This window comes from Pavona decussata, unplaced genomic scaffold, assembly GCF_977016875.1.
Source record: "Pavona decussata unplaced genomic scaffold, jaPavDecu1.1 SCAFFOLD_11, whole genome shotgun sequence".
Taxonomy (NCBI): domain Eukaryota; kingdom Metazoa; phylum Cnidaria; class Anthozoa; order Scleractinia; family Agariciidae; genus Pavona; species Pavona decussata.
Genome location: NW_028145434.1, coordinates 2228037 through 2249467, shown reverse-complemented (window position 1 = coordinate 2249467; position 21431 = coordinate 2228037). Strand labels below are relative to the sequence as shown.

Here is a 21431-nt window from a genome sequence, read left to right as displayed (position 1 = left end):
AAATTAGTGAAGGTCGTGACGTCTTAACGTTTCAAAACAAGGAAATATAAAAAAGAACAAGAAAAGAACTTGCAATAAATTGGCATAAAAATTATCGAAAATCCCTTTAGTGTATAAACCCAACAAAACTCATCGTTGTCTGGAATGCCCCCGTACAAAGAATGTCCCAACAAAACTCACAGAAATTCACAACTTTTACAACACGTTTATTCACCGATCACGTCTCAAATGTCTACATATCTCATCACCGTGTCACGTGTCTAACCGGAGCAATACTTGTACCCAGTCTTCCACAGACTCCCCCCATATATCAATGAAGAAGATATATGTTGTCTCCTTATGGGAGACTGACCTATAACTATGATAAAAAACGGTTACTACAAAATGTCAAAGGTAGTCACAGGCAACTCTATGCAAGAAGTGTTCAAATCTTTCAATGTCAACTTAAAGGATTCCCAATGCTTGAGCTATTTTAAGTTCTCCTCTACTTCAGCGATCTGACGGGTTCTTTCCTCTGTCTGTAAAGATGCTTGTCTCCTTGGTCTGAATATGAGGGTATCAACACTGGGAACTGCAGGGGGTCCATGGACAGCACAGTCACATGAAAGTTTCAGTGGGTAAAGATGCTGCAGTGTTTTTTTAAGAAATCTCTTCTCTAATCGCGGTCTTGCAGCCCTCACTACTCCATTTCTCCCTGAATACAGCTCCTGAATTATCCCGAGAGGCCACTTTCTCTGGTTCTTATCCTCGGATTTAATGATCACTATGCCCACCACAGACAAGGTGCAGAGCTTTCCTTTATGCTAGAGGTTATGTCGCTCTCTCAGACTACGAAGTTACTCGCTTGACCATCTCTTCCATGCTGTATCCTTACGTTTGAGAAGATGTTTGGCTCTCTTTCGCAGATCCGCATCAGTACAATGATCTGGTTCCAGATCCAGTAAAATGTTGCTAGGAGGAAACATCATGAAGCTAGGGGTGAGGGTTGGTAGTGCCACATCATCCTCCACATAGCTGAGAGGTCTGTTATTTAAGGTTGTTTTCACATCAATGAGCACTTTATCCAATTCCTTCCATGAGAGCAAACCATACCCAATGGTCTTGTTGAGCGCATTTTTCAATAGGCCAACTCATCCTCTCAAATTTCCCACTCCACTGTGGGGCGCGGCTGACATTGAACTGCCAAATGATTCTGTTTTGAGCAAGGAACTGGTTAAAATTCTCATCGCACATTCCTTTTCTCAACCACCGGCTGCTCCAACAAATGTTGTTCCATTATCAGAGTAACTCTTCTTCGTCTTCCTTCCCTTCTAATCAATCTCGTCAGATTCAAAATGAACTCTAGGGTTTCCAGTGAGGACACCAAATCCAGGTACAATGCGCGACAAAGGGAACACGCATACAGGACAATGTGTGCTTTGCCTTTGTCTTTCCCATGTTTCTAATATTTGATTGGTCCTGCATAATCAACGCCAACCACTTGAAATGGAGATGATCCTTGAGTCCGATCTAAAGGGAAATCACCAGGTGGTGGATTTGCTGCTGCTACGGCTTGGAATTTTCTTCAACGATGGCATGCTAGGACGGTTCGCTTTGCTAACTTCCTCAGGCGAGGGACCCAGAGTTCCCTTCTCACACCTATCATTGTCAGCCCTCCTCGCCCACGGAGGGTGTGGATATGTTTGTAATGAACTAACTTCTGGGTGTATAGGTGTTTGTCTGGGAGGTATATCGAATACATCCTTTGTATTCGACCATGGCACTCCAAAATCCCATCCTAATTAGGTTGCAGGTTTAATCTTAACCGGTCATCTTCAAACACACACCTCTGTTGGGCTCTCTTCACCCAGAACACATGCTGATTCTTCAAGTCCTCAGTTGTCAGAGGACCACTAACTGTCTGATTAGCACGACGTGAATTGTGCTCGAAACAAGAAACCCATGCACAAATTTTCATGGCTTTATGAAATTCAGACTTTTCAAGGATACCATACCGCCTGTCAGTGCACGATTATTGTGACTGGAAATGTACATCCACAGCAATTTAAAACAGTTTCCTTGTAGCTTTTGCTTCCGCTTCTCTCACTGTTGAGAGTTGGATAATTTGCTCTGGAGGCCAGCATTCACGATCTGCCATCCATTCTGGGCCATGCCACCAAATCTCACAAAACATTTCCACCCCTGCTTGCTAGATCGCCCGGGTTGTCCTGGGTAGGAACATGCCTCCATATAATCTCTGGTCGAGCACGAATCTTCTGTACACGGTTCTCTACAAACTGCTTGTACTTCCCTCCACCATTGATCCAGAACAGAGCCACTGCGCTATCAAGCCACCCATTTATCTCTATGATAGGCAATTTTCTAGAACAGAGTTCACATTCACTAACAAATTTGTCACCATATGTGCAGAGATTAGCTCTAGTCGGGGAATCGTTAATCCCCGTTTGGCCAGCTTGGCTTTTGCTACTACAAGACGCTGGGTAATGCCAGATTCTTGCTTAACAACTGCATACACTGCTGCACCAACGCCATAACCACTTGCATCCCCGAAACCATGTAACTGAATGCTCTGGATGGGCGCCCTGTAGTCAGCAAGGGCACATATAACAGCTATCTGTTTTGGTAAACTCTGTTCCCACCTTTGTCATTTGAGTTTCAAGCTGCCTTACAGCTGTGCATCCCAAGCCAACTTTTCACAGCGCACAGTGTGATTCAAACATTTCCCCGCCAGTGTCATTGGTGAAACAAAACTAATTGTTCATAGATGCTTTAAAGTTTACTAAGGATCCCTTTCTTAGTTGGGTCTGTTTCTCAGTCAGGAAAAGAGATAATAATCTCATCACGTTCCTTGTTCCAGCCCAGTCCTAGTAAACTTGATCCTCCCGCCTGAGGTTCCCCAAGTTGCTGCTTTGCAAAGGTGTCTTCCTTATCCACTGGTAAAACAGGGTTTTTCTTCTTGTTCAGGCACATTCGACTGCCATTTAGGTAATGTAAAGGTTGCATCTTCAAACATCTCAATAGCTTTTTCTTTCAGCTCCACTGCCTTTTTCACTGTGACATCACCATCTATCAGGTCATCTACATAAAGACTCACACAATTCAGCTACTGCTAGAGGTTTGCATTCTTCCCAAGTATCCAGGTGGTACTCAATCACTCCACCTAAAAGAAATAAAGATGGTGCGAGGCCGAATAAGGCTCTTGTAAATCGCAATGTCTCAATCTTTGAATGTTCCCCTGGCATCATATGGAAACGCAGAGCATCACGGTCACACTCTCCGATACGAACTTGTAAGAACGCTTTCTTGAGATCTCCCACAACTGCTACAAGGTGTCTTTGGGATCTAACCAGCACATTCCACAATTTATTCTGCAAAGGGGACCCGGGGTACAAACAGTCATTTAATGATACAGCACTTGGGTGGGCCTTGGCTGGCGCATCATACACAATTCGGACTTTCGTTGATGCTGCTTCTTCTCCGATGACTGGTTTATGAAGAAGGTAGAACTCAACTCCCTGAGCTGATCCATGAGCAGTTTCCACAACACCTTCAGATTTCTGCTCTTCAATGATCTCACTGTAGGCCTGTTCCACTCCTGTAGGTTTCAGTTTCTGCTTTAAATTCTTCAGTCCACGAAGACTTCCTTGCTCATTAAAAGGGAGTGGGGGATGATTGCCCTTCCAAGGTCTGGTCTGAGTTAGCAGTATGTGGGTTGTATCTATTTCCTCCCCAGGGGAAAGGATCACCCATCCCAACTTTCTGCGTTCAGCTACGGGTTCTCCCCGTTGACGTCGTCGCCGTCGCTGCTTAAGGTCCCTATTACCAGATACGTGAACGACTACGCTTATGCTTAAAAATTTTCCAGAAGGAAACGCTCTGTTAGCAGCTAGTTGCTGCAGAATGACCTTTCACAGGAACAGTTAGAAATCGGCCCGATTCCTTTCATGTTTCCTTCCTTAGTTCTTCAGATCTGATCTTTCATCAGCGCATTCAAAGAATAAACCACAATTATAACTTCATGAATTGAAGGGGAAGGCGCTGTTCGTCCACTGTTAATTTTGTCGTTACACAGTGACAGCGAAGAGGGAAAATCATTGATTTTCCCAAGTACAACGCCTCAAGACAACGGACTTGTTAATGAAGTACAGTCGACTCCCGATAACTCGAACTCTCGCAAACTCGAACCTCGCGCTAACTCGAACCAATTTTCCTTTCCTTTCAGGTCATTTTTTATATAGATTTACCCTCGATAACTCGAACTCTCGATAACTCGAACCTTTTTCAATTTCCCTTGAAGGTTCGAGTTATCGGGAGTCGACTGTAAAAACAAATGCCTTTTTAAAGTTTACCAAATCTTTATTATAAAAGAAACGCGCCCCAAAAAAATAATAAGGCGCCTTTATAGCGGTACAAAGTAGCCCAAGCATAGGAAATAGTGTCCGGGGACTGGGAACTAGTTTGGCTTTTGAGGACTTAGGAAATGCCTTAGAGATTTGTTTACAACACATCTAGCCTTGTTGTTACACAGCCAAAATTTTCGTGTTCAAGGTTTCCCCTCGAAAAAAATGTCGGACAAGGACTAAGTAATGTCCTTTATCAAAACGTTTTCCAACGAATACCTGAAAGAGTCAAGCGATTCATGCAAAATGGATGTTGTTGCAATCGTTCGACCCGATGCGAATCATACTGGCGCGAACAGCGCAAGAATTAGACAAAAACGAAGATCAAGATGGCCTTCCGTCTACTGTTCTGTGCACTTGATTCGAAGGCTAAGTTTCAGTGAATGATTGTTAGTACTTGGATATATTTTTCCGAAATGAAAAGGCGAGAGAATTTCGAAGTTCGCTCTAAATCGTCTCTCCAAACTCGATCACAATTTTGTTCAATTTGAGAATGCGAGAGAGCACAGGTGCTGGATTTCGGAAATTGCACAAGCCCGTCAAAAACTCACTTTTGATAGAAGTAATAGTTTAAGTATCGAATACGTTAACTCATAGAGCATACAAATTTTCTGCAATGTCTATGATGGTCCGTACGCATGATGCTAAAATGGCCTCGACAGACCTAAGCGACTCCCACTGTGTGTCCGTTGTGTTGATAAAAACCTATTTAGTTTTGCTTTCTTGTATAAGGGATCCTTTCCTTTTGATAATAATTTGGAGCGACCGCTCGTGATCGTGAAGGGAAATGCTCAAATATACTGAATGGAGGTTTTCTTACTGTCTTTTACGATTAGTTTTCGATATGCATGCCATTGTGTTGCTACAATTGTAGCTCTGTGGCATTTGTTTAGGTTTATGATTTCTGGTAGCGCTCTATAAACGTTATCTGTCAAAACCGAGGATTCGTGGATTTCTTTACCGGTGATTTCATGCTTATGCTATTTATCTGCAGTAAGATTGCAGGATGTTTGTTTTCTACGGATAAGAGAGTGTAATATATCCACGTCTTTTACTCAAAGCTGATCATTGTTGTCTCTCACTTTCGAGAGCTATGGCTTGAATATTTCCTGTGAATTCGGGCAAACCGAATCTACTTCTGCCGCAAAGTTTCATTCATCGGGAAGTAACAAAACAACAATGTTTATTCGTGCCCAGAAATTATATAGTGATAGATGAGTTAATCGTTTGTCTCACGATTGAGTCACAAAGATGTGGATCGCGACGTTTCGACCGCTATACTGCTGGTCTTCATCAGGCGATGGTGTCGACTGATTGCGTGACAGTATAAGTAGCACCTTGGTTTGTGTTGATTGGTGCGTTTCGATCCTCTCTTAGGCTGTTGTTGATTGGAGGATTTGGATCCTCGTCGTTCAGACTAGAAATTGTTCCCTCGGCCGTCCGCCTTGGTACCGATCGGCTGCTGTGTTGTTTGATCGTGGGCATCCACGCTTCCGGAATTTCAATTCCATTATCCCTATTGATGTTGTCAGGGTGAAGTCTACTGTGAATAGCCTCTTTAACCCTACGGGTGTACCAATGTGGGTCTCGGTCAATAAACTTAACCTCATCCCAGAGCGGATAGTGGCCAGTCGCATTGCTGTGCTCTGAAACGGCGGAGGATTGGGTTCGAGCAAGCCTTACGTCTCTATCGTGTTCCTTAATCCTTTCACGCATAGATCTTCCCGTCTCTCCAATATAGACCTTGCCACACTCACAGAGAATCTTGTAGACTACTCCGTCTTGTTTTGCAGGGTCGACAGTGTCCTTAGGTCGCACTAGGTGTGATCTAAGTGTTGCGTCAGATCTGAAAACTGTCCGTATGCCTTGCTGTTGCAGGCAACGGCGAAGAGCCTCTCATAACCCTTTGACGTATGGTAGCACCGCAGTAGATTTAATTTCAGGCGCAGGTTCTTTTGTGGCTGTTTGTTTCTTTGTTTTCGTAATGTTTTTCACAAACAAAAACTGATAACCGCTAGAAACAAGAACTGATGAGAGGTGTTTCTTTTCTTGCGAGATAACTGATGGTTTAGTTATGAGGTGTTTTGATCTATCGTACAGGCACTTGACAATACCGCGTTTTACAGATTGCGGGTGGTGTGAATCATACGCTAGGTATTGGTCAGTGTGTGTAGGCTTTCTGTAAACACTGATAGAGAGGTAGCCATTTGAATCTCTAGTTACCGACGTGTCAAGAAAGGGTATGGTGTTGTCGGTCTCAGTTTCCATAGTGAAGCGGATCGTTGGTTTTTGACTATTGAGGTGTTGCAAGAAAATGTCAACTTTGTCTCGACTCAAGATGGTAAAGGTGTCATCCACATAGCGTTTCCAAATCTTAGGCATACAAAGCGTAGAAGTCAAAGCTTGTTCTTCAAAATCCTCCATGTAGAGATTAGCTATGACAGCGGATACTGGGCTCCCTCTTGTTGCTCATAAATTAATCCATCATACTGGAAGTATGTGGATCTTAGAACGAAATCCAAGAGGTCCGCAATCTGTGCAGGTGTTAAAGTCGTGCGGTTAGCAAGACACGGGGTCAGCCTCTAGTTTCTGTAACGCGGCTTGTACGGCGCCTTCCATAGGTAAGCCGCGTTACGGAAACTATTAGATTAATTTACGAACAACAAGAGGGAGCAGCCATGGGTAGCCCAGTATCCGCTGTCATAGCTAACCTCTACATGGAGGATTTTGAAGAACAAGCTTTGACTTCTACGCCTTGTATGCCTAAGATTTGGAAACGCTATGTGGATGACACCTTTACCATCTTGAGTCGAGACAAAGTTGACATTTTCTTGCAGCACCTCAATAGTCAAAAACCAACGATCCGCTTCACTATGGAAACTGAGACCAACAACACCATACCCTTTCTTGACACGTTGGTAACTAGAGATTCGGATGGCTACTTCTCTACCAGTTTTTACAGAACGCCTACACACACTGACCAATACCTAGCGTATGATTCACACCATCCGCAATCTGTAAAATGCGGTATTGTCAAGTGCCTGTACGGTAGATCAAAACACCTCATAACTAAACCATCAGTTATCTCGCAAGAAAAGAAACACCTCTGATCAGTTCTTGTTTGTAACGGTTATCAGTTTTTGATTGTGAAAAACACTACGAAAACAAAGAAACAAACAGCCACAAAAGAACCTGCGCCTGAAATTAAATCTACTGCAGTGCTACCATACGTCAAAGGGTTATGAGAGGCTCTTCGCCGTTGCCTGCAACAGCAAGGCATACGGACAGTTTTCAGATCTGACGCAACACTTAGATCACACCTAGTGCGACCTAAGGACACTGTCGACCCTGCAAAACAAGACGGAGTAGTCTACAAGATTCTCTGTGAGTGTGGCAAGGTCTATATTGGAGAGACGGGAAGATCTATGCGTGAAAGGATTAAGGAACACGATAGAGACGTAAGGCTTGCTCGAACCCAATCCTCCGCCGTTTCAGAGCACAGCAATGCGACTGGCCACTATCCGCTCTGGGATGAGGTTAAGTTTATTGACCGAGACCCACATTGGTACACCCGTAGGGTTAAAGAGGCTATTCACAGTAGACTTCACCCTGACAACATCAATAGGGATAATGGAATTGAAATTCCGGAAGCGTGGATGCCCACGATCAAACAACACAGCAGCCGATCGGTACCAAGGCGGACGGCCGAGGGAACAATTTCTAGTCTGAACGACGAGGATCCAAATCCTCCAATCAACAACAGCCTAAGAGAGGATCGAAACGCACCAATCAACACAAACCAAGGTGCTACTTATACTGTCACGCAATCAGTCGACACCATCGCCTGATGAAGACCAGCAGTATAGCGGTCGAAACGTCGCGATCCACATCTTTGTGACTCAATCGTGAGACAAACGATTAACTCATCTATCATTTTAAACCACGATGACAAACACCTTTCATAATATTAAAATTATATAGTGTTAAGATAAGAGCAAGAAAGAAAAATTACAAAGGAAGAGGGCACAGCTACTTAGAAATAGCAAGCTAATCGAGCTAAGTGGCTGGGCCAAGCGGAAAAATTTGCAAATACCCTACATTAACATAGAACTAAGGACACGATTTACCATTTACACACACATGCACACACATAAATAACAATAAAAAGGGGAAGTGCACACGCAAAAACTGGAAAATAAAGTACATCAATGAGCCAGTCAGTAGTTGGAGATAAGTGATTCTTTAAAGAGGATTTTGAACCAGATACGACTCTTGGATTTTAATGACTCTTCAGTGGAATTCCAAACTTTAGCTCCAAAAAAACGAATATTAAATTTGCCATAGTTGGTCCTCGCTTTAGGCAGATAGTATGAGATCTTACACACCAATCTTGTTTGATATTGATGCACTTTGTTGATACTCTTAAAAAAATCGTTAAAAATTAAGGGCAATCTATTAGAGTAATATTCGTACATAAATAAAGCACAATACAAGTATAATGAGTCAATTACTTTAAGTATTTTCCATTTCCGAAAGGGTGGACTAGAGTGACAATTATACTCTGAGAATGTCATTATTCTGTTATGTTTCTGTTATTATTCATCTGCTAATTTACTGCCAATTTGAGAAAAATGATTATTAAAAGCTGAGGCAATAGCCTTAGAATCAGTGATAACATTATTACCAAAAAAAATTTTAGAGGGGGAGTTGAATCCATTTGGTTTTAGGGTAATTATCTCTTTAATACCTGCCCAGGTTTTTTTTTTTAATATTCTTACTATTAGTAATGAAGTAATTATGGTAGTAATTCTCTTTGCTAACTTTGAGCAGTTGGGTGATCTTGTTCCGATAAAACTTATATTTAGTTAAGAAATTCATATTCCAAGTTTCTAGGAAACGTTTATAGAACTTTTCCTTCAGCCTAATAGATGCTTGGATGCCAGGTGTTACCCAGGGCTTAGATAATGACTTAATTTCTTTCCGAGTAAGTTTACGAAAGGTTTGAAATACAGAGACAGAAATTCTGAAAAACAGTGTCAATATCAAGCACACCAGATTCACTAATTAGTACCTCTTCCCAGTTCACTTTGCTAACCTCAGATATAAGCACATCATTATCAAGCCTAGAGTAATCCGTTTTGTACAACTTAAAATTTTTTGGAGGCCGGGTTAGATAACTTGTTAATAATCAGAAAATTAGGCAAGTGATCTGTTATCCCACAGACAATATTACCACTAACAGCATAGTGCTCCAGTAAATTAAAGAAGATATTGTCAATTAAGGTTGCAGAATGGTAAGCTATTCTAGTAGGTTTCAGAATCTGTGGATAAAATGCGTAGGATCCTAGAGTATTAACAAAATGTTCTGTCTCAAAATGAGAATCATAGTTTAGAAGATTGATATTGAAATCGCCCATCAGAAGACAAATTTTACCTTCATTATTTACTTTCTCAGTCGCCTTATACAAAAAGTCAGCAGCTTTGGTAATATTTTGATTAGGATGCCTATATATTAATCCACAGACAATATTATGGTGGTGTGGGACCTCAATTTTGATCCAAATGGACTCAAATTCCGGATTAGAAGTGCAAAAGTCATCACGTTTATTGTATGAAAGATTATCTTTAATGTAGAAACCAACATCACCAGCATTAGACATGGATGGTTGAGACAGGAAATAATAACCAGGAAGATTAGAGTTAAAAAAAGAATCAATTCCAACTTTAAATTTAGTTTCGGAAAGACCAAAAACAGGGAAGGAATATTTCAAGTCACATAACATGTGAAAGAAATCATCAAAGTTTGCTGAAAGACTTCTTATATTAAAGTGCAGGGTAGAAAAAGTCCTATCAGAGATAGCCGAACGAATATCTTCATTAAAGTGGAACTCATGAGTTGAGTAATAACCAAAATTAGTCAGAGAGGGTAAATTCAAGTCAATATCAATACTGGATAAATTTGGGTTATTATTAATAAATGAAGATAAATCAAAACATGGTAAAGACTCTAAATTCAATCTAGAGATTTTATCAGAGCAGAGACAATCTGTGTTGGAATTATAGACCAATAGCTCTACCAACTCATGGTCTTCAACAGAGTTAAAAAGAAAAATTTCATTACGACAATGTATAGGCAGAGCCACAAGTCATGGGTTGCAACAAAATAATTGTACTCCTTAGCAGATAAGGCAGAACATTTAAGATGGAACCACCAGAGGCAAGAATCACACTGGATGCCTCTACATTTCTCTCTCACAGAGTTCTTACAATTCCTACACTTAGACATTATATTTGATAATAATAATTAACAGATAATAGTAACAGTGTTGGAAAGTACTTGAAGCACTTAGCTAGATCCATTATGATCAACCTTGGTCATCTTGCCGTACAGGACGATGTGAAAGAGATGCTTGTACTCGGCCGCCAGTTTGAACTTGGCCCTGACCTCTGAATGATGCTTTTAACTTCGCTATATCAGAATCACTATCCTTGTTCTGCCTGACGAAAATTCTACCATTTGTGGTAGACATAAAGTCGAAGTTCAATTCTTTCTTAACTTTTAGTGCTGCTTTAAATAGTTTCTTCCTTGTCTGAGTAAGACTTTTGGAGATGAAAATTTTATTCTCCTCCGCTGATGAAAGACCAGCAAGATCCCTGGAAGATTATTTTTAAGATTGTATCTTGCTCTATAGAACTTCTCCTTAACGTCTCTCTTGACAAATTTTGCTGTAATACTCGGAGGTGGGGAATGCACAGTACCATTATCATCAGTCCAAGGACGAATAGGAAGAAGCCTAAGGCTGATCATCTTCGCATACCTCAACATCAAGAAGGCCGGCCACTTGTTTCACGACCTCAGTTGTATTTTCGTCACGCCTGATCGAAATTCCCTTGATTTTAATACAATCTCGACAAATATATTGTTCTTGTCCATCCAGGAGAACTTCATTCGTCTTAACTTTATTGATAGTAGTCTCCAGCTCAAGAGCTTTCACAGTCCTCTCGAGTTTAACCACTCTTTCTAACAACTTGCGATTCTCGTCGTCTTTAAAGTTCAAAGAACTCTCAATAGACCTCTTTCATAATGGAGGGCACAATTAGTATTCTTTTATGTGCATGCAAATAAGCCTTCTTGACCTCGCTTTTGAGTGAAAATACTTTTGTTTTTACACATCCTAGCGAGGCCAGGAAGGCTAATTTAAATGCATAGAAAAGAATAACAATTAAGCCCTCCATTTATGAAAGAGGTCTATTGGCTCCAATTTTAGTCTTAAAATCTCCTCCAGCTCTTCATAGTAAGACAAGAACAACAACAAAAACGTAAAGACACTGTACAAAAATCCAAAAGACTCAAGAATTTTGATGGCAGTCAAAAAACCACGTCCATCTTGTTCGCTGACCGCTGACTGCTGAGTAATACATATTTATACCCGGCATGCAAGTTTTTTTCCCGAGTTTGTCATATTGGAGTGACCAGCTGCATAATAAGTCGCTAATATCAAAGAAACTCCCTTCGGTGCCATGACACTCGTACGTTCTAAAGTATTTTCTACGTGACAAGCTTGTAATACGATCGTTTTGGCCGCGCGCAGCATGGAGACACTTTCCGGCGCTAAATTCAAACCTTTAAGGGATCATAATTGTAGATTAAGAAGGTTTTGTTCAAAAACTATCAAAATGTGGCCAAAAAATGTTTACCTCATAGGCACTTTAAGCTTTCAGATTAATGTTACAATGACTCGCAAAATGAAGAATACTGAAAAACATAGCCAGTTAAATGAGTTTTGCGTGGGCTTCGCGCAGCAAAGCCGAAGTCTTGTTTCGGAGTGGACAATAAATCTTGACAAAAAATAGCAAGTGAAGGAGCCCTCCCTGAGTCTAATTTTTCTCTGATCCAACCAAGATCTCCCCTCTCTCGCTCCCTGGGACGTGAAGAGGAGAGACCCTGGGAAGGAGGTTGGACTTTGTTGAGATTGACTTCTAGACTGTAATCTCCAGACCGTGATGAAACAGAAGTCTTGTAAATCTCCATTCTCGCTGTGGCATAAGCATCTGAACTCTTCTGGGCAAGATTTTTGTAGGGCGTTTTCCCAACATGTCCAACAACTTGGCTGAGGCATAACAAATAGATGAACCAGAATCTAACAACGCACGGCATTCAATTCCACCAACCTTAACAAACACAACAGGATAAATGACCTTATCACTGTCAGGAGAAGACATAACACTCTCTCCCTTGGGCTGTTGATTACAAAAGACAGAAGTGTAATCTACTCAAACATTCAGCTGCCCTGTGCTTAGGCATAGCTCAGTTGAAGCAAAGCCTTTTGTGTGCAAGAAACTTTTTCCGTCATCAAAAGTAGTCATAATTGGGCAATCAGAAGACTTATGCGAAATATCTTCACAGTACACACAAGCACGTAGTTTGGCGTCTTGCTGTGTCGTGTTGTAAACACGCAAAGGCGAGCGATCACGTTTTGGCGGTTCTCCCGAATTAGGCTCCACTGGATTTCAGCGAGTCCATGATTTTAAAGCATCACACAACTTCAGAAAGTCCCAGGATTGCCAATGGTCGTCATTCCGAACAAGATCTCCTCGAATTCCAGACAATTTATCTCTGGTTAGGGCTACATTTCCGTTCACTTGGCTTAATTTTCCCATGGTCTCAAACGACTGGACATCATACGACAATTGTTCGTAAAACTGATGTATCTTGCGGGGCTGGTTTCCACTAAAGCTAATCTTTGACAAATCTAAAATATCCTTCATGTAAGTTTTCTCCACTTCACTAGCATTTCCATAGCGCTCGCACAAAATGACATTTGCTCTCTCGTATCCGTCGGCGGTGAATGGTAAACCAACGATGGTTTTCCTGACTTTGGAATCGACAAATTCCTTGAGATACGAAAATTTAGAAATAGCAGCCATGTCAGACTTGTCGATACCTTTGCTGAATTGGTCCCAAAATCGTGCCCAATCGAGGATATTTCCACTAAACTTCGTAGTTGTAAGCTTTGGCAATTTCGCTGCCACGCCTTATTTTGGTTTCCCACGTGACTTGTGTTTTAATCCTCGTTTGACCAATGGAGGCTTTCCAGCTGTTTGTTGTAAGGAAGTTTCTGTTCGAAAAGTTCCTTTTCGAAGGCTAGTTGCCCCTTCCTGGTTTTGTCAACTTGTTCCTGATTAATTTCGCTTAAGCATTGAGAAATTCTTTCCATATCGTCGTCAACAGCTGGCATATCCGACTCCAGCTTTTCTCCCCACGTGGTGATGTCGGCAATGTCTTCACCAGTAGCGATTTTTAGCTCTTCCACCTGTCGTTTTGCTCTCTCAACTGAACTGAAAACCGCGTATAATGAATCCCTGTGTCTCTTGATACGATTACCATTTTGACTTGCTAGTGTAGCTTCCGTTTTATCCCTTTGTTATTTAAAGTTGAGTCAGCTTCGTCGCGAGATCTCGATTCGCAGTTTCCATCTTTCGTTTGCTTTTGGCTTGTCACACTCGCACAGTAATTTTGGCTCTTTCCTCTTGTTCGAGGATAGTAACAGTCCCGTCTGAGGTGCCACTTTTGTCGGGAATGCCCCTGTATAAAGAATGTCCCAACAAAACTGACAGAAATTCACAGCTTTTACAACACGTTTACTCACCGATCACGTCTCACATGTCTACATACCTCAACACCGTGTCAAATGGTCTAACTGAAGCAATACTGGTGCCGAGTCTCCCCCGCCGTGACAAAATCTAGTCTGAGACCTAGGTCAAACGTCGAACTTTTTATGAAACGAACCAAACTGAGCAGGTTAAGTTCATGATAAGTTCGTCTGAATGAGTTTGCATTGACCAACACGCTCTGTCGGTCTGCTTTAGACGGATAAACGTGTGAGGATCGTCTCGGAGACGAACATCAATCTTCTCATGAGACGAACTAAATGAATAAATTAAAAAAATTGTATGATAATATATATTCAGCCTTGTTAGCGAGAAAATTTATTAATGATCATATCAGTTTCAACGACCATGTGATCAAAAAAGAGTTGGCGTCTTGGAAAAAGAAGTTGAACTTCTCAAATCCCGCGTCAAATGACGACGAAGACACCTGTAGTTCGTGTTTTGATTCGACAAAATACGTCTGTCTCAGCTGCAAGTTCCCATTCTGTGAAGAGTGTACAACTTTTCAAGACAAATTATCAACAGAAACAGTCATCGATTCTGTAGAAAGATGAGAACGTTTTGCAATATGCAACTTCGCGAACGAAGCATTTTTAAGGTCAACAATGACTGTAACCTGTTTTGCACCATTTTGTTTTATTGTGAACTGGTTACACTTCTCTTCACACACAACGTTCCTGAACCACCATGTGGCTCCAGTAGATGTTGATCCATGATAGAGATACATCTTCCCTGGTCTTCCTTTCATTGCCAACGGAACAGGGAACTGGTATACAGCACAATGTATGCTTTTATCTTGGACTTCCATCGTACGTTTTCTGTATTTGATCGTCCCAAACATAATCAAAGCAACCACTTAAAATGGGTGTGCCACTTGCCTCCGATTAACAGGGGGGTTATGAGGTGATGATTATGTTTTTGCTATGGCTTGGAAGCGTTTTCAAGCATAGCATTATGACATGGTTCGCTTTGCTAACTTTCACACTGCGTGGGACCCAAAGTGGTCTTCTCACAGTTATCGTTGTCAAACCATTTAATGTATGGACGGCGAAAACGTATTCACAGTTTATAATAATAGTTCATAATGCTCGAACGTCTTGGTGTACATATAACCTTGCAAAAATGTTAACAGCTTTGGTCAGTTCAAACGGACGTTTTAAGACCTATTAGCATGTACGAAGTCGTTCGCGTCTCTAATATTTCGCGTGGTCGGCTTGACGCCAATGACTTCGTACGTGCTAAAAGACTTACCAGAAAAAAAACCTCTGCTAGCAGGGTATTCAAGACCATCATAAATCCTAGCAGTCACAACTGCAGCAACCTTACATATAGTTTCTATGAAGCCTTAAATTTTACTGTACTTGTTTCGGACATTTGGCACCTTGTTCTGGTAGCCAGCGTTTAGAAACTACTGTTCACTCATTCAGTTTTCCCTTGCTCACTACAGCAGCTGGGTTATCTTGGGTGGGAATATGCCTCCATGTAAGCTCAGACTCAGCACCAATCTTCTGCAGCCAACTCTCCACAAATTGTTTGTACTGACCTTCACAACAAATACAAACTAAAACCATGGGGCTGTATAGCCTGTAATTGTGCATCCAAACGAACTGGCTAAGATCGATCCTATGCGATCAGCAAGGCTACGTGTAACAGCGATCTGTCTAGGTAAATCCTGACCCCCAATTGAGTTTTATAATACCTGAGAGCTGTGCGTCCTAAACCAACTTTCAACGCAGAAAGGACGTTACACACACTTTCCTACCAGGTTTAAAAACGGATAGAAGATACCCACAACCTTGCGAAGGACACAGCCCTCTTAGTTGGTCTGTTCCTCACCCGGAAAAGGAGATAATAATCTCATAAAGTTACTTTCTCCCTCCCAGTACAAGGAGACTGGATCCAACTATGTGGTTTGCCCTAAGTTGCTGCTTTGCATAAGCACTCTCCTTATCAACTAATAGAAGAGGGATGCCTTCAAGCATAGGTGCATATGACTGTCACCTCTAGTGTGAAGATTGCGCCCTTAAAAATGTCGGTAACTTTTTTTTATAGGTCTCTTGCCTTTTTCAATGTCACACCACGACTTATCTGGTCATCCACGTCGAGGCGTTTACATAGTTTAGCTACTTTATGAGGTTTGCGTTCTTCCTACGTGTGCAAGTGGTAACCGTTTACACCATGCAGACGAAAGAGAGATGGTGCAAAGTCAAACGAGGCTCTTTTAATTCGCAATGCCTTAATCCCTGAATGTTCTCCTGGCATTTAATTAAGCCGTAGGGCATCACGCGCTTGTCAGAGAGATCTTCCACAACTACTAAATTTTTTTGCAACAAATGCCCTAGGAATAAACTCCTTGTGCTGGGTGATCAGCGGCGTCCACAACACCTTCAACTTTTTGCCCTTGGGTGATCTCACTGTAGGCCTGATCCACGAAAGTCCATTCCATCTTCCTTGACAGATTTTTCAGTCTACAAAGATCATTAGAAGGAAGTGGAGAGTGGTTGAAATCACTTCTCAATTAGACATTGAACTGCTCCGTGTTTAGGACCAGCACATTTAAAAGACAGGCAGTCAGGATTTATATTTACAATATTCTTGCTGTACACGTAGGCAGGTCGCTTGGCTTCTTGCTGTCTACTGTTGCAAGCATGCGCAAGCGCGGGCGAGTGATCACATTTTGGCGGTTCTCCTGAATTAGACTCCACAGGGTTTCGTTGTATGCGACTTTGGCAGTATAAACTATACAGTAACTGCAAGGCTTTACGAAGATTTAGTTGACCAATTTTACATGAATTAGGTACACTGTAACAGAAAGAAATTATAGACGGATAGATGGGCCGGACAAAAGATGAATAACATTTAGAGAAGAGTTTTATCCAAAAAACTCTAAACATTTCTCGATCACTATTGCCTGTGACACCCGTTTGTGAGCTCCCATATATATCTCCGTCCCCCTCCCCGTTTCCCCAACCCCCTCACCTGGCGCTTTAAGCAGCCAAACGCACGTCCCTAATGCTAAATTACCTGGCCTTTGACGAAATCATAGTAGAAGCTTTCACGGCAGCCACCTGGATTTTAGGGAGTGACTTGAAAGCTATGCTGAGTTTTGAGAGCACAGAAAGAGTACCACTTGATTGGTTAAAGAGGTCCTGACATTCGATCCGGATTAGTGTGACATGACATGATATGACATGATCAGCCTCTGTCTTCGCAAGTTGCCCTCAGATTTTCTATCTGGTCATTTTCCGTTCGTGAGCTTCTTCCTCCATATTTTTCTCCCACGCGGCCGTTCATTCTATCAGCAATATCCGCTCAGTACATTTACACCAATGAACCATGTCAGTTCGCTCGATGTAGACCGATGTGCCTGCTTGCTTCCTTGGTCAGAGTCTGGGAGGGAGGCCTTACGTTTCTAGATGAAAGGGATGGCTGTTGTTTTGCGCTAATTTGGTTCTTGCTATAACACCTTAGACTGAGCATAAACCAGGTCTTGTACCACAGCGAGAACCTAGCGGTGGCTGCAGGTGTACGTATCCTGCCACACTTTCGGAGATGTCACAATCAATGATTCCACACTGTTTAAGTTTCGTCTGAGATGGTAAAGGATCATAAGTTGGGCGAATGAAGATGGAGGTAGCGAGAGATTCCTGAACAGCATCAAGTTCGAAATGCGTTTTTTATCGCTCGGCGTTGTCCAAGGTGGATTTATTTGGCTGTCAGCAGTGGCTATCCTTCTTCTTTCTCGAAGGACCGAAGACCAAGATCATCATCGGAATATAAAACTACACTCTGATCACGAGAATCTTGTTAAAAACAACGTTTCTTGTTCTGATAATAGCCAGTTTTTTTTTTTTTTAAAGACGTTTGGGTATTTCATAACATGCGTTAAACTCGGCCTCCGTCGATTGCTTATTTGTGCTATTCCTAGGATAAAAAAATGTGCCTTAGTATATTTATAGGATCTTAGCCTTTCCCTCGGGTCCACAGGCTAACTCCGGTAGATTGGAGGATAGTGTTTTTGTTTACAAAAACCAAATGATACGAGTTCCTGCTGAACTAGAAACATTTAGCCAAAGTCTACTGTTTTCTAAGGAATAAGATACCCTTGATAAAGATTGATTTGTTCTTGTACCTTATTATAAAGTTTGGCATTCACTTGTTAGTTTTCAAAAAACTTGTACCCGGCGTTTTGGGGTTTACAACATACTTCTGTTTTCTGTGTTACGAGTCTAGTGCTAGTGCGGCCGTGCATTAAACTTCACAAACAAATAATTTAAATGAAAATAGCATGGTTAAAAATCCCAACTGGCAGGAGGCAGACCAGCTGGCTATTTATCTTGGTGGCCGAGAGTTGTACTCGGGGTAACCATAGTTAATGAAAGGCAATGGTTATGAAGCCTAAAAAATTTCTTTGTCGTATGTTTTTGTTAGCATTTTTGGCCTTTACAATTCACAGACGACCATAGATTTTGAAATGTGTTTGAGCAACTGACCAATAAAAACGTTCGTGTTAACATATTCAACTGTAGTGTGAACATTCAAACAAAGGATTGTGCACTGTCGTGGCCCTTCCAACATAAATTGCAGCACCATTGTTTTCATGACAAACTTTCATACCCAGTCCCTCAATTAACTATGGGGTAACCAAGAAACAACTTCAGCAAGCGGTCAGACCCCGGGACCTCCGGATTTCAAGTCCGGCGCCCTAACCACTCGACTACGCTGCCTCCCGAAAAAGACCGCTCTAAATAGGACTAATTGTTCAATTTGTAGGTTGACCTCAAAAAATCTTTAAGACTAAGAACACTGCAGAGAATCGTACTACTTTCGTAAACTGAACGCACTTCTCTGGTGTCTTTTTTGCGTTCTGTTTATGTGTTATTCTTTAACACGTACTTCCTTCACCTTATAAAGAACTCGGTACTTTGAACGGGTATCAATTCAAATCTATATAAGTAGACATTGTTTAAGGCATAAGGCTAGCAGCAAACAAATATTGTTATCAGAGTAGCTTAAAATTCCTGTCAGCATATTTTATTCAATATGCCGCTCACTCGCTAGCGTAAGACATGAGAAAGGGAAGTCACTATACTCAAAAGTGAGATGCACTTATAATTCTCCCTCCCAGGGTCTTTCCCCATTCTCATTCCTTATAGATAACACTTGGGACGAAAAAGTATATTTTTTAAACAATATAATACTAAAGCTTCTGTTATTAGCCACAACAATTGTCCAAAAACTGCATTAAAGTAATAAATTATGTGACAGAAATACTTTTAAAAACGAATATTTTGGGGGGAAATATTCATGTAAAACATTTCTGTTTACAGTTTTGGCATTTAAGACTTCCCATTTGTAAATTTTGAGTTTTGTTGATTTGTGTTTGACAAAAATGTTTTCATTTCATCCTCCTAGTATTCATTCTTTGGTCGCGTGATAGTCATTTCAATCCATCAACGTCAAATCGGTCATAAATTCAATTGCACTCGACCAATTCAGATTTACCCAGAAGTTTGCTTTCATATTCTTGTAAATCGATGCAAAGTCAAGCCATTGAACAAAGAAATTTTAGCACCAACATTCTAGTGCGAAAAATTTCAAATGATGCCGTGGCTTTCGTATAAAATTAGTTTTGATTTAGGAGGTTTCTCAGTTTGAAAGAAGAAGGAAGCTTAGAGAAACTACACATGAAATCTGAATTTTAGCAACTCTTTCAGGTTTAATACGCGGGTCCTTAGAAAACTTCCGGACATCTTAAGGGTTCTTCATCAACATGCAGTTTCCATAATAGCTTATAAGACATTATATTTACCTGAATCTTTCCCTCCTTCTGTATCTCGCAGCTTGTTGTATTCATGGACAGACTTCCTCCTTAGTTCCACTAATTTCTGGTTATTCTTGTCAATCTTACATTAGTCAAGATTTATAACACGCATGTTGGAAAAGTAACACAAAGCTTACAAATTCTTCAAACATGTTTGCCTATTTTCTTTTATGTTTCTTTCACTTTCTATCTTTATCTTATTCATGGCGGTTTAAGGTCAACAACAAAATTGGACTGAATTATCACGAAGACTAAAGAACTGATTTAGTTTTTTTTTAAAATGAGACTTCAGTAAGAAGGTACGAACACAAAAGCAAGAACGAAAGACTATTGTAAAGTTTGAACATGACAAATCTTTTCAGTGGGAGCATTTGTAGTGAAGGATACTGCTAATCCCTTTTTACACCACGTGATAGCTTCTTCAAACTGTTTCAGCTGAAAACATGCACTTGCTCCTAATAAAAAAAGAAAAAAAAGTTCGGCATTATTTTTGGCTTATTTAAGAATGCAAAAGTTCATTGAAGAATTACATGGGTGAGAACTTTTGTTCAATCATTACGCTCCCAAATAATCGCTCCTTGTTACAAATACTCTGCGACGAGCAGTGTTTATTTACTATCGGTCGTTAAGAAGACACGAAAGGATCTCGGGGATGTTGATTGTGTTTCGATGAAAATTGACAGAAAGCACCCTTCCTCTAAAGGAAAATTTTTTGATAACACGAACGGGTATATTGCTTTTGAATTTTTGCACATAGAGCAACCTTTAAAATGCCATGTTGTTGAGGACTCATAAAAATTTGCTATATTTTACTTCCAAAAAAAACCTGCTATCTATCCGTACTTTTAAAATGTAATTTGAATGATCCAGAGGTTTATTTTACCCCGACCCGCAGATTTCAATTGTTATTGTCAGTAAGCGACTAACATGTGCTAATTTTGAAACAATATCATGCAATACCAATACCTCATTTTTTCAACTGGTCATAAAATTGATATGAATTTCCATCGTCAAAACACGATAAATTTTATCACCGTAGTTGATACACGGAAACGTTTACGCTCATTTTAATAGCGGAGCTCCGCGTGATGAAGGCGCGAGCACGGATCCGCATGGGTAAGAAAATTTGGTAACCCACCAACGCCAGGAATCTTGGTGAGGTTATTACGTTACTTTCCTCTGTCCGACCGTCCGTACGCAGCACCACAGAAAGAAAAACCCAAAGCGAATGGCACATTCAAGTATGGAAAGCTGCGCTTCTGCCCGCGTTTGCTTAGCAGGAAGTTGCATCGCCAACTGCGATTAATAGGAAAAAAAAAAAGAAATGTTGAAGACAACAAAATAAACAGTCAATTCTTGTGACCAACGGCGAGGGGAAAGAACAAGGCAACTAGGGGCAGGAGAAACAAATCGATTCAAAGCGGCTGCCTCTAAGAATCGAGAACCACACTTCACCGACCACTAGTCCGAATTTCTCATATCTCGTCTGCAGATACCTTTGGATTTACTACATGTATTTCCGAAAATCATATTTT

The 21431-nt window shown here is 41.0% G+C and overlaps 4 protein-coding genes across 11 annotated transcripts in view; 1 reads left to right on the top strand and 3 right to left on the bottom strand.

Annotated features, from left to right (window-relative positions):
- Positions 1-21431, bottom strand: part of LOC146488159 (uncharacterized) — a 538028-nt gene that overhangs the window by 145440 nt on the left and 371157 nt on the right. For all 7 annotated transcript variants that reach the window (XM_085121821.1, XM_085121804.1, XM_085121849.1 and 4 more), the window contains 2 exons: positions 20284-20351; positions 19885-19978 (listed from right to left, as the gene is read on the bottom strand). In XM_085121821.1, coding sequence (XP_084977947.1) covers positions 19885-19978; positions 20284-20351 — 162 coding nt within the window. The remainder of the gene's footprint in view (positions 1-19884; positions 19979-20283; positions 20352-21431) is intronic.
- Positions 1-21431, top strand: part of LOC146488171 (uncharacterized) — a 286546-nt gene that overhangs the window by 159546 nt on the left and 105569 nt on the right. The window lies entirely within an intron of this gene.
- LOC146488176 (uncharacterized) overlaps positions 1-21431 on the bottom strand; it is a 119134-nt gene that overhangs the window by 94148 nt on the left and 3555 nt on the right. The window lies entirely within an intron of this gene.
- On the bottom strand, positions 5578-7418 carry LOC146488177 (uncharacterized). The gene is made up of 3 exons (XM_085120300.1): positions 7118-7418; positions 6534-6861; positions 5578-6266 (listed from the first exon to the last, which is right to left on the bottom strand). The coding sequence occupies exons 2-3, from the start codon at positions 6822-6824 to the stop codon at positions 5694-5696; spliced, it is 864 nt and encodes a 287-aa protein (XP_084976426.1). The 5' UTR covers positions 6825-6861; positions 7118-7418; the 3' UTR covers positions 5578-5693.

What these genes read in the sequence shown, in the direction of transcription:
- LOC146488177 (XM_085120300.1), bottom strand. Translation starts at nt 6,824, where the DNA reads ATGGAGGATTTTGAAGAACAAGCTTTGACTTCTACGCTTTGTATGCCT. An exon ending in TAGCGTATGATTCACACCAC is followed by an intron (nt 6,267 to 6,533) that starts CCGCAATCTGTA and finishes CTGCAACAGCAA; the next exon opens with GGCATACGGACAGTTTTCAG.